This window comes from Sander vitreus, chromosome 4 (genome assembly GCF_031162955.1).
Source record: "Sander vitreus isolate 19-12246 chromosome 4, sanVit1, whole genome shotgun sequence".
NCBI lineage: Eukaryota > Metazoa > Chordata > Actinopteri > Perciformes > Percidae > Sander > Sander vitreus.
The window spans coordinates 29,171,281-29,188,057 of record NC_135858.1 but is presented as its reverse complement, the minus strand read 5'-3'; the positions used below and the strand labels follow the sequence as shown (position 1 = coordinate 29,188,057).

Below are 16,777 nucleotides of genomic sequence, written 5' to 3'. Positions count from 1 at the left end.
AGTTAATAGGATTCATCGCCTGGGATCCTCAAATGTCTGTACAAAATGTTGTACCCATCCATCTAATACGTGTAAAGTTTGTTCAAGTATTTCAGTCTGGACCAAAGTGGCGGACCGACCGACAGACCATTGACATCCTACAATTATATCAATAGACAACTAAACATGACTTATTAGAGCAACTCGCCATACCAATTTAGCTTGTTGTTGAAAGTTGTATGTCCTAACAGACACGTGAAAGGTGTCACTTATAATATAAACCCAAAGGGAAATGTCACCTTCAGCGTGGAACTTTTTAGCAGTTTTTAGCCCAAAGTGGCATACAGGGATGGTGGTCCACCACTTTGGTCCGGACTGAAATATCTCAATAACTGCTGGATGGATTGCAATGAAATTGTGTACAGAGAGTCATGGGCCCCATAGGACAAAACCAAATGACTTTTGTGATTCTTCACCTATGCTGTAAAATACCTGGCACAACATTTAGTACAACTAGTCATGGTTCCCTGAAGATGAATCCTTAATGAGGAGCAACAAACATTTCAAAAACGACAAACGTGCTGCATGACATTTGTATAATAATGAAGAAAAAAAAATACAAGGAAAATAAGTAAATTGATAAATTAAAAATGTACAAAAAAATAATTTTAAAAGTTTAAAAAGATTGAAAGCTAAAAACGTCAATAGTAATCGACAGACTATCAAACTAGATAGTAATATAGTAGTGTATTTCATATATATCAATTAACTTGTTTTTTTTTCAATTTTTGTTGTATGTATTTATTTCATTTTTGTTGTTGCATTTATCATACATAATACACCACATGTTATACAGCCCCTATTTTTAAAATGTTTGTTGGTTATTTATGTATTTTTTAAGAAAGAAAAACAGGAGAAATTAAACATTTTGGAACGTGGCCAGCCGTTTCAGGAGGCAGTGAAACAGAACGCGGCACAAATATTCCCGGGAAAAAATAACGTCATAAACCCCGCCCAATCTCTAATCGGCCCCGGCGCTTAGAGAAGGGTGAGTTTGTTTTATTCCACGGCCTGCCCCACTTTCACTATCAGGCACGACACATTTTCACCGGCAGAACGACCCGCATGTGAAACCAAACGCTTTGTATTTTAAACCCCGCCTCTTTGAAACGGACCGACCAATAAGGAGACGAACGTCAGCGGTGGATCTGAATATTCATCACTTTTCGCGGGCTTTCAGTGTCACGTGGGCTTTTCGCGCGAAAAGCGACTCCCGGCAGGAAGAAGAAGTTTCCTTAAAAGAGGCAAGAGACAGACAGACGCGAAACAATGGCGGTGAGTTAAAACGATTAAAAAAACAGACTAAAACGTCCAATTGTCGGGTTCCATGTGTTTACCGAAGGAGTAAGAAGTTACATTAAACAGATTTAAGTTTGTAGCTTGAGTTTTCCGCTGTATATGCGTTTGACATTTGTACTTGTATCCTCATCACAACAATGGCAGGGATGGTTAACGTTACAGCTTTAGTTACTTGTAATGTTAGCTAACTATCAAGAGACTGAATTGAAAACGTGTTTAAAGGTTAATCCGCTCTGAATTTGAAATGTGTTTTTTTTATGATCAGTCGGGTTTTCACTGTTGCTAACATGCTCAATAATCTGTTGTGTGTTTGTCCTCCTGCTGCAAAAAGCAGACATGCCATGTGGCCGTTGAGCTTCTTGTTGCTTGATCAGTTAACGTTAACTAACGTTGAAGACGAAGTGTGTAAATGTAGCTAGATGTCTGTGGATTAAGGTCAAGTGAGAAATGACAACAGACATTACTTACAGAAAACTCAAAACCACTGACCAGGTTTCCAGCTAAATTGTATTTAACGTAGACAAATAAGTTCCACATGTAAAGAGCATCAGGAGCATTTAGCTAGTTGGTGACTATCTAAATCTCTATCCTGTACGTTAACGTTATTTTTATAACGTTACCACTTTTTTTTTTTTCTTTTTTTTTAATCGTGTTAGCTACTTTTTGTGACGGAGGTTTTCACCACATGGCTGCCAGTAATATTGTTTCTTACGTGTCTATTTTATTATGACACATTTTACTCATGGTTTAACATTTGTGACCTATGTTACCATGATAACATGTTAACACGTCAAAAGACATAGGGGCTGGACGCTGTAGCAACTTTTATTGACACCGTCTGTGACGTGAGTTCAGACTACAGTTTGTGATGCTCTCGTATCAGATTACATTATAGGATGTATCCTAATCTCTGATTGGAGAGAAACCAATATTAGCCCATACATCCGTGAGAGAAACCTATTTAGAAGACGTACATCCTTTACTAAAGTAATAGTTCAGCTCAGTCTTTATTGTCCATTATAGTACGTTCAGCTTGCAGCATGGGACAAACAGGCACACCAAAGCAGACTCATCCTTCCACATCACATATTAAAAAAAATTAATACGAGATATATATATATATATATATATATATATATATATATATATATAGGTAAAATGAGCAAATTATAACAGTTCATGAGTTTATTGCACATACTAAAATGAATGTTTGAATATATACCACACTGTAATGTACTCTAGTAGAAGTCCAGTATTCAAAATATCGCTCAAATAAAAAAACAGAAGTACAATTTAAAGCATAGAAAGTAGAAGTACTCCTTATGCGGAGTTTCAGAGTATTATATTATTTGATCACTAATAAGGTTTTAATGTCGAAGCCGCTTGAGGTGGAGCTATTTTTGAACTACTTTTTACACTGGGTTGTTTTATATTTTGTTTTATATTTATGTAAATAAAGTCTTAATCTGCAAAATAACGATCAAATATGGGTAGTGGGGTAAAAATAACTTATTTTCCTTGACAATGTAGAGAACTCGCACTATAAATTCATCAGCAAATAGAAATACGCAAGTAAGTATTTCAAAACTGTTCTTTAGGTGGTTTCCACCACTGATAACAATGCTTCAATGTTCAGAATGGATCTTCTGCATTTAAAAATACAAAAATTGTGACTTTCGGTTATTAATGTACAAAACGTAACCCTTTGACGATATAAATCATTTGGAGTTCAGAAGCCGCTGAACGATAAACTTACTGCTAATGGAATTTTAAATTCAGATGAGTAGGTAACAATCCTCGTGTTGTGGCAGCTGTCAAGTTGCATAAAATCACCAAACAAATGAGACAAGAACACTAAAAGAGGGGTCGGTAAACAAAATACAATAGATAGAAATGAATACTAAACAAAATGTAAATATAGGCCTGTATGTGCATTAGTGCTTCAAGTCATCAGATGACGTCATGTCCGCCTGTTGAGACGAGAGCAGTCGGAGTAATGTGTCTGTGTGTTGTGGACAGGATTCCTCCGAGTCGTACCACATGGCCACCAGCCCCAGCCGAGCCTCCAGGAGAGGAGACATGACCTCCAGCCCCGGGCGAGACCTGCCCCCCTTCGAGGACGAGTCTGAGGGGCTGCTGGGGGACGGACCCCTGCCCGGAGAGGAGGAGGAAGACGGGGACGGAGAGGAGCTGATCGGGGACGGGATGGAGAGGTGAGGACGGGGGGGGGGGGTTGGCTTTGGTCTGAATCTCAACCAGCAGGTTTACTTTGTGTGGGAAAGTTTTGGGGCTTGCCGACGAGCGTTTTTTTTTTTTCTTCTCTCTCTCTCCTCCGCCCAGGGATTACCGAGCCATCCCGGCGCTGGACCAGTACGAGGCGGAGGGCTTGGACCTGGACGACGAGGATCTGTCGGAGCTGTCGCCTGGAGCCCGAGCCGCCGCCGAGGAGGCTATGAGGAGGCGGGACAGGGAGCAGGGTGTCAGCGGGCGGCTAAGGAGAGGACTCCTCTACGGTGAGGAGCCGTTACTCCAAATGCAACAGGAAGTTGGCTATTGTAGTTTTGCCTGCTGATTTGGCCCGTTTATCAACAACTTCGCTGAGTCATAACTCCGTCAAATCTGAACACAGACCCATGTTTTCGGGGTGACCGATGCCTCGGTTGACTGTCGACTGTCTAGTTGTTCATGCTTATTTTTGGTCAAAGCCGCTCCAAGAACATCCTCACTTCCTCTCTCCCCTAGTCTTGCTCTATGGCTGTAGATTAGTCTACCTTTGTTAAAAGCTCTTTGAATCAGCGTATGTGCACTTTCAGGTCCTGTAGCAAGCCAATCATTGTCTGTGTCCCTGTGTTGTTACAAAATCCCGCTCGCATTGTCACAAAATCTTGGAGGTGCTCGGCACTCAGACCCTCGGCGCCCAGAATGCAATTGTGCAATATCGCCATCCACACCGCCCTGACCATGCTGACCGCAAGAAGCATCAAACGTGTTTTACAGTTTCAGAGGATATGATTCCTCTGTTATCCATTGCAAATGAACGTCCATAAATTCACTTAGAAATCATTGACAAAATAACTGCAGAACTCGCCAGAGAGCTGCTAATACAGCATACTTCACATGGAGACAGTTTGACAAATGGAGGCTAAAAATAACAGGGCTCAAGTTGTAGCCCACAGCTGACTCACTGTCCCCATGGAAACCTATTATACATATCTATAGAACTGTAGTTCCAAAACCTGGAGCATGAGCATCCCCCATATATATTATATAGTATAACAAAGAATAATAAGAGGAGTTACAAAATACATTGATAACTTTTTTTAAATTTCTTTTTACAAAGAGCAGATCTCTGTGTATAATACAAGCAGAATTATAATAGACAGATAAAAGGGTGGATAACCAATCCTACATTAAATGAAGCTGACAGATGTTAGGCAGAGGTGTCTTTTTTTAAAGGGTCCAGGGTGAAAAGGAGGTGGCTGAGGGGATCGGGTCAATAACTTGTTTATTTTTGCTGTGTCCAGACAGCGAAGACGAGGACGACGAGCGCCCGGCGGCTCGAAGAAGGCGATTGGCTGAGCGGGCGGCAGAGGGCGTTGCAGACGGAGAGGAAGAGGAAATGATCGAGAGCATCGAGAACCTGGAGGACATGAAGGTTGTAATACTGCTGCTACAATCGTTCAAAAGTTCAGATGCAGCACTGTTTTTTTTTTTTTTGTTTTTTTTTTCTGTCAGACTGGTACTTTCCAGCGGTGGTACCGGGTCTGACTGTTCCCCCCCCCACGTCTGCAGGGCCACACTGTGAGGGAGTGGGTGTCCATGGCGGCTCCCAGGCTGGAGATCTACAACCGCTTCAAGAACTTCCTGCGGACCCACGTGGACGCGAACGGCCACAACGTCTTCAAGGAGAAGATCAGCGACATGTGCAAAGGTAGCCCAACTGTTTTATAAAATATGTGTTTGTGTGGCCCAGTTAGCTCAGTTGGTAGAACAGGCGCACATACAGTTGTGTTCAGAATAATAGCAGTGTGTTTAAAAGTGAATAATGCTCAAAATCCTTAGAATAGCTTTTAATTCCATAATATCAATGCATTGGGAACACTGCACATTCAATTCCAAATCAAAACATGACCAAAAGTGATCAAGTTTGTGTTATACCTTTACAGAAAGTGAAGAAAAAGGAATATTAGGCTGTTTAGCAGTATTTGCATTTTTTGCATCACTGCACTAATATTTAGTTGCATAACCATTTCTGAGAACTGCTTCACATCTGTGTTGCATGGAGTCGACCAACTTCTGGCACCTGTGAACAGGTATTCCAGCCCAGGACGATAACTACATTCTACAATTCCTCTGCATTACTGGGTTTTGCCTCAAACAGCATTTTTGATGTCACCCCACAAGTTTTCTATGGGATTGAGGTCTGGGGATTGGGCTGGCCACTCCATAACATCAATCTTGTTCATCTGGAACCAAGACTTTGCTCGCTTACTGGTGTGTTTTGGGTCATTGTCTTGTTGAAAGACCCATTTCAAAGGCATTTCCTCTTCAGCATAAGGCAACATGACCTCTTCAGGTATTTTGATGTATTGAAACTGATCCATGATCCCTGGTAAGCGATAAATAGGCCCAACACCACAGTATGAGAAATATCCCCATAACATGATTTTTGCACCACCATGCTTTACTGTCTTCACAGTGTACTGTGGCTTGAATTCAGTGCACGGGGGTCATCGGACAAACTGTCTGCAGCCCCTAGACCCAAAAAGAACAATTTTGCTCTCATCAGTCCACTGAATGTTGCCCCATTTCTCCTTTGGCCAGTCAATGTGTCCTTTGGCAAATTTCAACCTATTCAGTACATGTCTTTTTTTCAGCAATGGGACTTTGCAGGGGGCTTCTAGCTGATAGCTTTGCTTCACATAGCCTTCTTCTGATCGTAACAGTACTCACAGGTAACTTGAAGTCTTCTTTGATTTTCCTGGAGCTGATCATTGGTTGAACCTTTGCCATTTTGGCTATTCTTCGATCCATTCGAATGGTAGTTGACCGTTTTTCCCACGTCGTTCAGGCTTTGGATGCCATTTCAAGGCATTTGAAATCATTTTGGCTGAGCAGCCTATAATAATCCGCTGTTCCTCAGAGCAATGTCTGGAACGACCCATTTTGCTGAGTATTTCAGTGTGAAATGCACTATAACCAGCATGCACACCATTTGCTTCCTTCCTTCCTTCCTTAAATATGGGCATAATTGACACTTGTTTCTTCACAGAATCAATCACCTCACTACTTGAACACAAAACTGCTATTATTTTGAACATGGCCCTTTCAATTACAGATTCAATTACACAGAATGAGCAGCATGTATGTCATGTCTGTTGGTTTTCTATGACTCTACAACACTTACTAGTAAATTATTTGCCATGTAGAAATATAACTTCTACCAAAAAAAATTGATTTATGAGGTTAGTGATGGTGGACTGCTATTATTTTGAACACAACTGTATATGGAGGTGTATACCTCGACGCAGAAGGTCCAGGATTCGAGTCTGACCTGTGTGTGTGTGGGTGGGTGGGGGTGTGTGTGGATATAGTTCTGAATTCTGGTTTAAAATGAATGAACTTAACCTCCTCACCTGCCATTCCAGAGAACAAGGAGAGTCTGGTTGTGAACTATGAAGACCTCGCAGCCAGAGAGCACGTTTTGGCCTACTTCCTACCAGAGGCTCCAACTGAGATGCTGAAAGTGAGTTCAGTTCTGTTGTTTTTAGTCATATTAAAATGTTATTGTATCTTATTCAAAGACACTGCCCCAAAGAAGAAGAAAAAAATCCTTTGTTTTGAGGCCTGGCCTGTGAGAGCCTCTTGTCTCTGACTACAAATCATTCAGGTTGCTTTCTGGTGGGGTACAGACTGGTGTGAAAGCTGTCGATGAACTCTGACTAAACAGAACTAAAGAACAACGATGGTTTTATTTTTCTTAGTCTCTAAATCCAACCTGTATGTGTTTTTGACCGACACTATGTGTGTGTGCGTGTTGTCGTCAGGTTTTTGATGAAGCAGCTAAAGAAGTGGTGCTGGCCATGTACCCCAAATATGACCGCATTGCCCACGAGATCCACGTCCGCATCTGCAACCTGCCGTTGGTCGAGGAGATCCGCTCGCTCAGGTAATATTTAACGTTTGCCACGTCTGTCTCCTTTACATGAACAGCATCCGTCCTCTCCTGGAGACGGGATCCTTCCTCTGTTGCTAATGCTGCGTTCATGTTGCCAAGATGGATGTGATTTTAGAGTGGGTCATGTCAGGATTTGAATAATATATGCCTACAAATTTGATTTAATTCCATTAAAAGACACCCTTCATGTTTGCTTGGGTTGCAAACACTTGCGTATTATTAAGTGCCAAGTCATTTCTATCAGAGTATTCAGAAAAATACCAGTTTCCCAGACTTAATAATGACTCGGATGTTGACAGCAACGCTATTTACAAGTCTGCAACCCGCAATCACAGTAACTTCCACATGACGTGAAAAAGCGACATACGGTTTCTATTTTTTTCCTGAAATGTTTGTCCCCGAACAGAGGATCTAAAGACAGAGTGCCGTATGTTCTGCAGATGGTAAAGCCCTCTGGGGCAAATTAGTAGTTTGGGGTTACATAAATAAAACGGACTTACTATGTGCTTTATACACAAACACTGCATGAATCATTATCTACCGAGCGCAGTGCAGACGTCGGAATCCAAATGAGCAGATGGAATGGTGAATAATGCATGATGTGCAGACTTCAAGGTCCACCATCCCGAGTTTTACAAAAAGCAGGGAACCGAAGGAAGATCAAATGAAATCGGGCAACAAATCAAATCGTCTCTTCTTCTGTCCTCTTCAGGCAGCTCCACCTGAACCAGCTGATCCGGACCAGCGGCGTGGTGAGCAGCTGCACCGGCGTCCTGCCTCAGCTCGGCATGGTCAAGTACAACTGTAACAGGTGTAACTTTGTGCTGGGACCCTTCTTCCAGTCCCAGAACCAGGAGGTGAAGCCGGGCTCCTGTCCCGAGTGTCAGTCCCTGGGCCCCTTCGAGATCAACATGGAGTTGGTGAGAGGCCCCCTGTGTGTGCTGGACACGTTGGACATTGTGTTTGTTGTGTTGATGAAGTGAACTTTCCTGAGGATGGAAAAAACCTTCACACACTCATTATCCTAATTAAATGTCCACCACAGTGTGTAATCAAAACAGTTTCGGCATTATGACTTAAAGTGCTCATATTATGCTTTTTCCCTTTCCTTTTTTTGTGTTGCATATCTTGTGCATGTTATAGGTTTACAAAGTGAAAAAGCCCAAAGTCCACCCCAAAGGGACTTACCATCTCTCCATCTCCAACAGAAAACACTGTTCACAAACTGCTCCAAACAGCTCTATTGTAGTCCAGCCTTTACTTCAGAGACAAACGTGGTCACTTTGGAACACACGTTATAATGCTCTCCTAGCTGCTAGCGTGGCACGCCCTCATACTCTGCTTCTGACTGGCTAGTAGTCCTTACTGAGCATGTGCGACTCCCAACAAAGATGGAACAGAAGTGAGATGTCTCACTCTGTAGCTAAAACAGAGAGCTCAACACACAGGGTGAAAAGAGGAGCTGCAGCAATGTGCAGTACAACAAAAAGATGGTGTTTTTTGAAAATTAAACCACGTAAACCTATTCTTGTACAACCTCTAAATACAATTATGAACCTGAAAATGAGCATAATATGAGTTCTTTAACTTTTCCGCTGCATTTTATTTAGCGACTAGTTTTACATTTACAGTAAATGCTGGTTCATCCAATGACCTGCCGACTTTTGTCTGAGTAAATTAACCAATCCTCTCCATCCGGCAGACTGTGTACCAGAACTACCAGAGAATCACCATCCAGGAAAGCCCCGGTAAAGTAGCCGCCGGCCGCCTCCCGCGCTCCAAAGACGCCATCCTGCTGGCCGACCTGGTGGACAACTGCAAGCCTGGAGACGAGATCGTGAGTGGAGTTAAAAACACGAATCGATAACGCCTTTCCATCCCTGAAAACACGACTAAAACGTTTGAGATGCGTTACAAGGAGATCGCAAATCCATTTTTCTCAAACTATCCTCGCAAACGAAAAGTTGAAAGAATGAGATGGGTTTGCCTGAAACATCATTTCTGACTACCGGGTGATTTACTGCTTCAGCACAATGAAAAAGGAAACGGACATGACGATTTTACTTTCCCTCTCAGGAACTGACGGGCATCTACCACAACAACTACGACGGCTCTCTGAACATGGCCAACGGCTTCCCCGTGTTTGCCACGGTGATCCTAGCCAACCACATCACCCGCAGAGACGAGGGCGTCGCCGTGGCCGAGCTGACCGACGAAGACGTCAAGGCCATCGTCACCCTGTCCAAGGACGAACGCATCGGGGAGAGGGTGAGGAAGTCGCACACATTCGCACTGCTGCGGCTAAGTAGAATACGTTTTTAAAATGACCAACGTTGCAGTCAGTCTGACGTTATTTGTCCCTCAAGTAAAGAAAGATTGTAACCCCAGACGATTTGTTGTCATAGATACCGAGGTCTGCTTCATCAAATATGTTGGTACACTTCAAGTCAGTAAAATATGTTTGTCTGTCACAAGATGATGGGAATTTGTCTTTGCTATTAAAACCTATGCACACGTTATGCATGGAGTAAAAACATATTTTTAGTATAATTTAGTTCTTTGTGCACAACTGATTTAAATTTTAAGTTTTTTGCCTGACTGTCCTGCAGACATTTCTCTGACTTTTTGTAAAATAAAATAAAAAATTATTAAATTAAAGCTTTTCTTTGGATAGAAAGCAAGAAAAATACCAAAACTCTACATTATTTTTTGGGCTTTTCCACCTTTTTAATTAATTGGACAGCTAGGTGAGAAAGGGGAGGGGGGGGGGAGACATGCAGGAAATCGTCACAGGTCGGACTCGAACCCTGGACCTTCTGCGTCGAGGCATAGAGCGCTATGTATGTGTGCGCCTGCTCTACCCACTGAATCAACCCAGCCACCAGAGACCCATTTAATCTCTTCTTTATCAGCTGCGTCAACACAGAAGCTGGTTTAAACCGTTTTACTGGATTACTGAATTAAAACGTGGTCATTTGTCACCTGAGCCGTATTACCAGCCACGCATAAAGACGGCTGGTTTGTGATAGTTCCTGTACGGATGTTTCTCAACCCGCTCTCTGTCGTGTCTGTAGATCTTTGCCAGCATGGCTCCGTCCATCTACGGCCACGAGGACATCAAGCGAGCCCTGGCCCTGTCGCTGTTTGGAGGAGAGCCTAAAAACCCAGGTCACTACCACCCTGAAGCAGTAACAGCTTTTCTCTGTGTGTGCCCTCCTTCTGGTTCTGTTCACCAATAAACGCTCTCCTCTCTCCCCCCTCTCTCTGTCTTCCAGGTGGTAAACACAAAGTGCGTGGAGACATCAACGTGCTGCTGTGTGGAGACCCGGGAACCGCCAAGTCTCAGTTCCTCAAGTACGTATCGATGCCCGAAATACACCTATAATAACATTTAGAAACCAGTATTTGTGTTACAACATAGAGCAGAGGTGAGCCATGAAATATGATGGGGAAAGTCATTGGTCAGATTATTCCGACTTCCGGATTCAGCACAAATGCCCCATTTCGCAATGTTAATGAAAGTGAAAAAAGTGCAAAACGCCTAAAAACATTGGGATTTTATCTCTTAGTAAAAACCGATCTCTCATTTTAAGATGTGCCAGAGTGTGGAAGGAACCAGACATAATGCGAGATTTAAAAAGAAGAAAAAAAAGAAGCGTATTTGATTAGAAAGCGTCTGAATCCGAAGCCCTGATGGATTTCTCTCTGCAGGTACGTGGAGAAGGTGTCGAGCCGCGCGGTGTTCACCACGGGTCAGGGGGCCTCTGCCGTCGGTCTGACCGCGTACGTCCAGAGGCACCCGGTCAGCCGCGAGTGGACGCTGGAGGCCGGAGCGCTGGTGCTGGCCGACCGCGGCGTCTGTCTGATCGATGAGTTCGATAAGGTGAGCCGAGACTTTACTGTCCTAGCTCTAAATGACCGTTGTGTTCAGTGCTGTTCTCTCAGCCCGGTGACGGAATAATACCGGTCTAACCTCACGCTGTCCTCCAGATGAACGATGCCGACAGGACGAGTATCCACGAGGCCATGGAGCAGCAGAGCATCTCCATCTCCAAGGCCGGCATCGTCACCTCGCTGCAGGCCAGATGCACCGTCATCGCTGCCTCTAACCCCATCGGTACATAAAACAGTGTGAAATCGGAAGCAAAAAATGGCTGATATTCATTCACTATTAGATCATATCAGTGTCTCTGCATGTTGTTCCATTTAAAGGACAATTCTGGCGCAAAACGAACCTAGGGGTTAATAGGGGATGTGTACCCACTCTGTCGTCCTCTGGGACATGTTTTCATGCTAATCGAATGTGTTTGTAGCTTGAAACAAGCCAGCGCGGACCGCTGATTAGCTTACAACGCTAGTATTCGGGGCACAGGGAAAGTAAAAACAAATAGCTATTTATACCACTAAAAAGGCTCAACATATCACCAAACTTCAACGGTAGCATAGTGAGGGTCCCTAAATGTAAACCGAAGCATTGAGAACTTTGTAAGTGTACAGACAGGTTATTAAAAAGATGGGTTATTAAGACAGTCGCGTTCTCGTATACAGGCGGCCGCCGTCTTGGGAGCTACTGTCTTCCTAAACTATCTCTTAGTCAGCGGTCCGCGCTAGCTTGTTTCAAGCTCCAAACACATTCGATTAGCATGACAACATGTCCCAGATAACGACCGAGTGGGTACACGTCTGTTATTAACCCCTAGGTTCGTTTTGCGCCGGAATTGTCCTTTTAAGTTAGATTAAAGTCTATTAGTTGTCATTATTTTCAGTACACACTGAAACCTGCTCGAGGTAGTCAGTGCGTCATAGTGAACATCTCGTGCTTGTCTCCCTGCAGGCGGCAGGTACGACCCCTCCCTGACCTTTTCCGAGAACGTGGACCTGACGGAGCCCATCGTGTCTCGATTTGACGTGCTGTGTGTCGTCCGAGACACCATCGACCCTGTGCAGGTAGACGCACGCACACGTGCATAGATTTAATTTAACTCCTCTGTTGGACTGGGGTAGAAGACAGGAGTCATCTTTAACTAGAACCTACGATGAATCATCCCAGCAGATGCCTGATCCTGGCGTGTGTGTGTGTGTGTGGTCTGCCACAATGAAACAATCTTGAAGTTTTGAATTCAGTCCGGTGTCAGACGCTCACTGCTCTCTCTCCTCTGGCTTGCGATTGGCTCCCTTTCCAAACCAGGACGAGATGTTGGCGCGCTTTGTGGTTGGCTCCCACATCAAGCATCACCCTAGCAACAAGGAAGGGGGCGTGGCCTTAGAAGAAGTTGTTCTGCCCAACACGACGGATGTGCCGCCGATTCCCCAGGACCTCCTAAGGAAGTACATCATCTACTCCAAGGAGCGGGTATGAGCACGGTCTCCAGCTTCAATGACTTCACCTGGCTACCACTGCACAACGTTTCACATGTATATATGTACAGCAGAATAATAACCCACTTATTTTACATTATTGTTGATAAGAATTGAATAGTTTTCAACTATTTCTTTGTCTTTGTGCTACAAGCTGCTCTAATGGTGAAATGTCGTGTACTCTATGTATCTATACAGCACATATTTTTCTGTTTTCATGACACTGCCTGCCCCCCAAAAAGCAGTCACTTCTTATTCGCTTGTGTCTTTTTAAAGCTTTTGTCAGCCGCTTAAAGTTTAGAGGCAACAAAGAGGCAACGTGTCTTTTGGTTCAACAAAATATTAAGACGAGGTCATTCATTTCTTGTGTCTGCAGGTTCATCCCAAACTGAACCAGATGGACCAGGACAAAGTTGCTCAGATCTACAGCGACCTCCGCAAAGAGTCGATGGTGAGTCGTCTGAACTTTTCCCCCTTTCAGTGACACTTAAACGTCTTTTAGAAAATATCATTCGCAGGTCATTTCTCCGAAAAGACATGTAGGTGAAATAACAGGAGTGTATACAGTAGCACTTATTGGTCATAATCTGTTGACCCTCAAAGCATGTCAAAAGTAGTTTGCCGAGAACGCGTTCATGCTGGTCTGGTCTCGCTGACAGGCGACAGGCAGCATCCCCATCACGGTGCGTCACATCGAGTCCATGATCCGCATGGCCGAGGCCCACGCCAAGATGCACCTGAGGGACTACGTGCTGGAGGACGACGTCAACATGGCCATCAGGGTGATGCTGGAGAGCTTCATCGACACGCAGAAGTTCAGCGTCATGAGGAGCATGAGGAAGGTGTGTGTGTGTGTGTGGCGGCCGGCAGGTTTTCTGTTTTCAAACCCGATCAGAGTGAATGGGGGTGTGATGTTTTTTTTCCCTTCTAACTTCGCTGTCGTCTGTGTTCCCGTCCAGACGTTTTCCCGTTACCTGGCCTTCCGCAGGGACAACAACGAGCTGCTGCTCTTCATCCTCAAACAGCTGGTGGCCGAGCAGGTCTCCTACCAGCGGAACAGATACGGAGTCCAAAACGACTCCATCGAGGTCGCAGAGAAAGACCTGCAGGATAAGGTAACCAGAAATGAAGATGGGGAGATAATGAACATGTTAAATAGTACATTTAGGTCCAAATGTCTTTTTCCTCTGGTGTTCACTTTCAGCCCAAACTTCAAACCTCTCGGGCAGCGTTGGCTGCAGGCCTTTTCGTTTTGTTTTTAGGTCCTGTGTTAGTTTTTTACAATATTCATTTTGATGTTAAGTTATACAAAAACACTGATGTGTCAGTGGAGATAAAAGAGGCTCGGAGTGCAGAGGACTAAATGTTCCAGAGCAAAAGTCTTCACTGGTGTGGACTCGAGTCACAAGACTCTGACACGACAAACAACAAAGATTTTTAACTCAACTTTGATTTTTAACACCAATCACTTGTGACTTCACTTGGACTTGACTTAAAATCTATATCAGTTTAATGTTTATATTTAGAATGTAGCCAAAACATATCCCACACTGAGAAATGCGTCCAAGCTCTAATCAATCTTTTGTCCGTCTCCTCCCTCATCCTGTACCACCACCACCACCTCCTCCTCCTCCTCCTCCTCCTCCAGGCGAGACAGATCAACATCCACAACCTGACGTCCTTCTACGACAGCGACATCTTCCGCTCCAACAAGTTCAGCCACGACGGGAAGAAGAAACTGATCCTGCAGCAGTTCTAAAAGCCCTCACCACCAACTCCTCTTCTTCCTCCTCCTCCTCCCTATTATTAGAGAGCTTCAGGAACTCGATTTCTTAGCCCAAAATGGATCATTTTGAAGAAAAAAATCAAAAAAAAAGTACTTTGGTTTCATCATGTTTAGACTCCAGGGTGAGGCGTAGTTACCTTTTTAGGTCTGAACTGATGCCTGCAAGGACATTTTTGCATGAAATGGTTCCGCTGGAGGAAGCAGGCAATAGAAGATGATCAGAGTGGGGAAACATGCAGCAGTAACGCTCCACAAGCCTGTTTTTGTTTGTTTGTCGGAGCTCTAATGTTGCGTTGACCTCGTTTTGAATCTTAAAGCAGCGGTGAGAAAGATGGTGGGTGTGCGTACTTCACAAAATGGTGAAATGGCCACAGATCACGCAGAGTTTCCACTGGATTGCTTGGGTATCCATGGTGACTGGAAGTAACGGTTTAGGTACATCCAGAAAGCGTCGCCGCGCATGAAATGAAGAGTTTGGTTTCAAAATAAGAGCTAATGTTTGGTAAAACGGCCTCGAAAGTTATTTAACTGCAGAAATATTGAATGAAAATAACAGAATCAAACTCTTCAGGTCATTCCACGCTGTTGCTCCTCCTCCTCTTCCTCCTCCTGTGTTTTCCATCTCTTCCCGGGTTCGTCTGTGTATCCGCCCTCTGCTGGGGCTGGTTGTAAATAAATGTACATGTCTATGTCCGTGTTGTTGAAGAAACAGGATTTATTGTTGTGATTCCTCTCTGTTACTAGCTTCTGTCAAGATGGAGGACATTTCACAGTCTTATGCATTTCAAGCTTTTTCTGCTCGGTGGGTTTTGAGGTTTGTGTGTTCACATGTGACGTAAATGTAGCGGGAGTTTCCGCCTCCATACGTGACAAAAGTCCACAGTTGGACAGATAATTAAAACAAAAAACACCAAGTGCTTAAAGAGGTTAAAGTAAACTGTAGGTCTGTTTCCATATTAAACTTTTTTATTTGTTAAACATGTCTTTTGTCCCCTTTGCGTCCACAGAGAGTTTTGTCCACATCTCATTAATGAACACTGATCTAATTGTTGGATTTAATTTCTGCTGTGTGTCTGCTGACAGCCTGTGGTGTAAACCTCCTGCGGTTAATTAGATGTTTTTGACTCTATCTGCTATTTTTGAACATGAGGGACCTTTTGATCCCGTCTTCTCCTGTCCACATGTCAAAGTGTTAAGTACAATTTTGAGGTACTTGTACTTTAATTACTTATTTCCATTTTCTGCTACTTTATGGGCTAAACTTCTACTGCACTACATCTCAGAGGGAGATATTGTACTTCGTACAGCACTACTTTTTTTTTTATAACTTTTAGCTACTTTACAGATTCAGAATACAAAATACAATCAACAAATACATTATGATATATTGTTATAGGTTGACTTGACATATTAGACTTTTTTGGATCCTCAGGCGGTAAATTCACATGCTACCCAGCGGTATATAAAGTAGTTACAATGAGCTCCACCTTTTACCAGCTGCAATGTTATAAAGTGATGAACACATTAATGCATCAACAGTTCTAACCAGTAATATAATAAATATTATTCTGCATAATGAGTACTTTAACTTGTGATACTCTAAATATATGTTGAAGTTAATACTTTTACTTGTAACGGAGTATTCTACACTGTGGTATTACTACTTTCAAATATGCAGACCAGTGCAGATGCAGTAATTCCAGTGTAAATATTCTGTTATAAATATATTTTATTTTAATCTCTTGTGTATTTATGTTTAGTTTGTACTTGTAAATCCTATTTTTTCGATCATTTCAGTGTGTTTATTTGTGATAAGAGTTGGGAACACAAAGAAACAACAATTTACGAGGAGCACTTGAACGCATCTGTAAACCCGAGCCGAGTCAGTCCGCGGCAGCGACATCCAGCGGCTAGCAATCAGCGGCGATGCTGCAGCAGATCAGATCCCGGTGTGACCGCAGGTCTGCCCGCACCGCACACACAGCCCAGCCTGCCTGCCTGTCTGTCTGTACGGACACCGCAGACAGTTAGTTAGTCAGTTAGCCCGCACACACAGCCCGTCTGTCGGCCTACCTGTCTGTACGGACACCGCAGACAGTTAGTTGGTCAGTGAGCCC

The 16,777-nt window shown here is 43.5% G+C and overlaps 1 protein-coding gene across 1 annotated transcript; it reads left to right on the top strand.

Moving 5' to 3' along the window:
• The first annotated feature begins 1,227 nt into the window (after positions 1 to 1,227).
• mcm2 (minichromosome maintenance complex component 2) lies at positions 1,228 to 15,632 on the top strand. The gene is made up of 20 exons (XM_078249270.1): positions 1,228 to 1,314; positions 3,358 to 3,551; positions 3,679 to 3,851; positions 4,863 to 4,993; positions 5,131 to 5,269; positions 6,987 to 7,084; positions 7,386 to 7,507; positions 8,229 to 8,436; positions 9,219 to 9,353; positions 9,593 to 9,784; positions 10,591 to 10,684; positions 10,792 to 10,870; positions 11,228 to 11,399; positions 11,507 to 11,633; positions 12,351 to 12,463; positions 12,705 to 12,869; positions 13,251 to 13,325; positions 13,534 to 13,716; positions 13,834 to 13,989; positions 14,523 to 15,632. Exons 1-20 carry the CDS (start codon positions 1,309 to 1,311, stop codon positions 14,631 to 14,633), a joined length of 2,673 nt encoding a protein of 890 aa, XP_078105396.1. The 5' UTR covers positions 1,228 to 1,308; the 3' UTR covers positions 14,634 to 15,632.
• Positions 15,633 to 16,777: the final 1,145 nt, after the last annotated feature.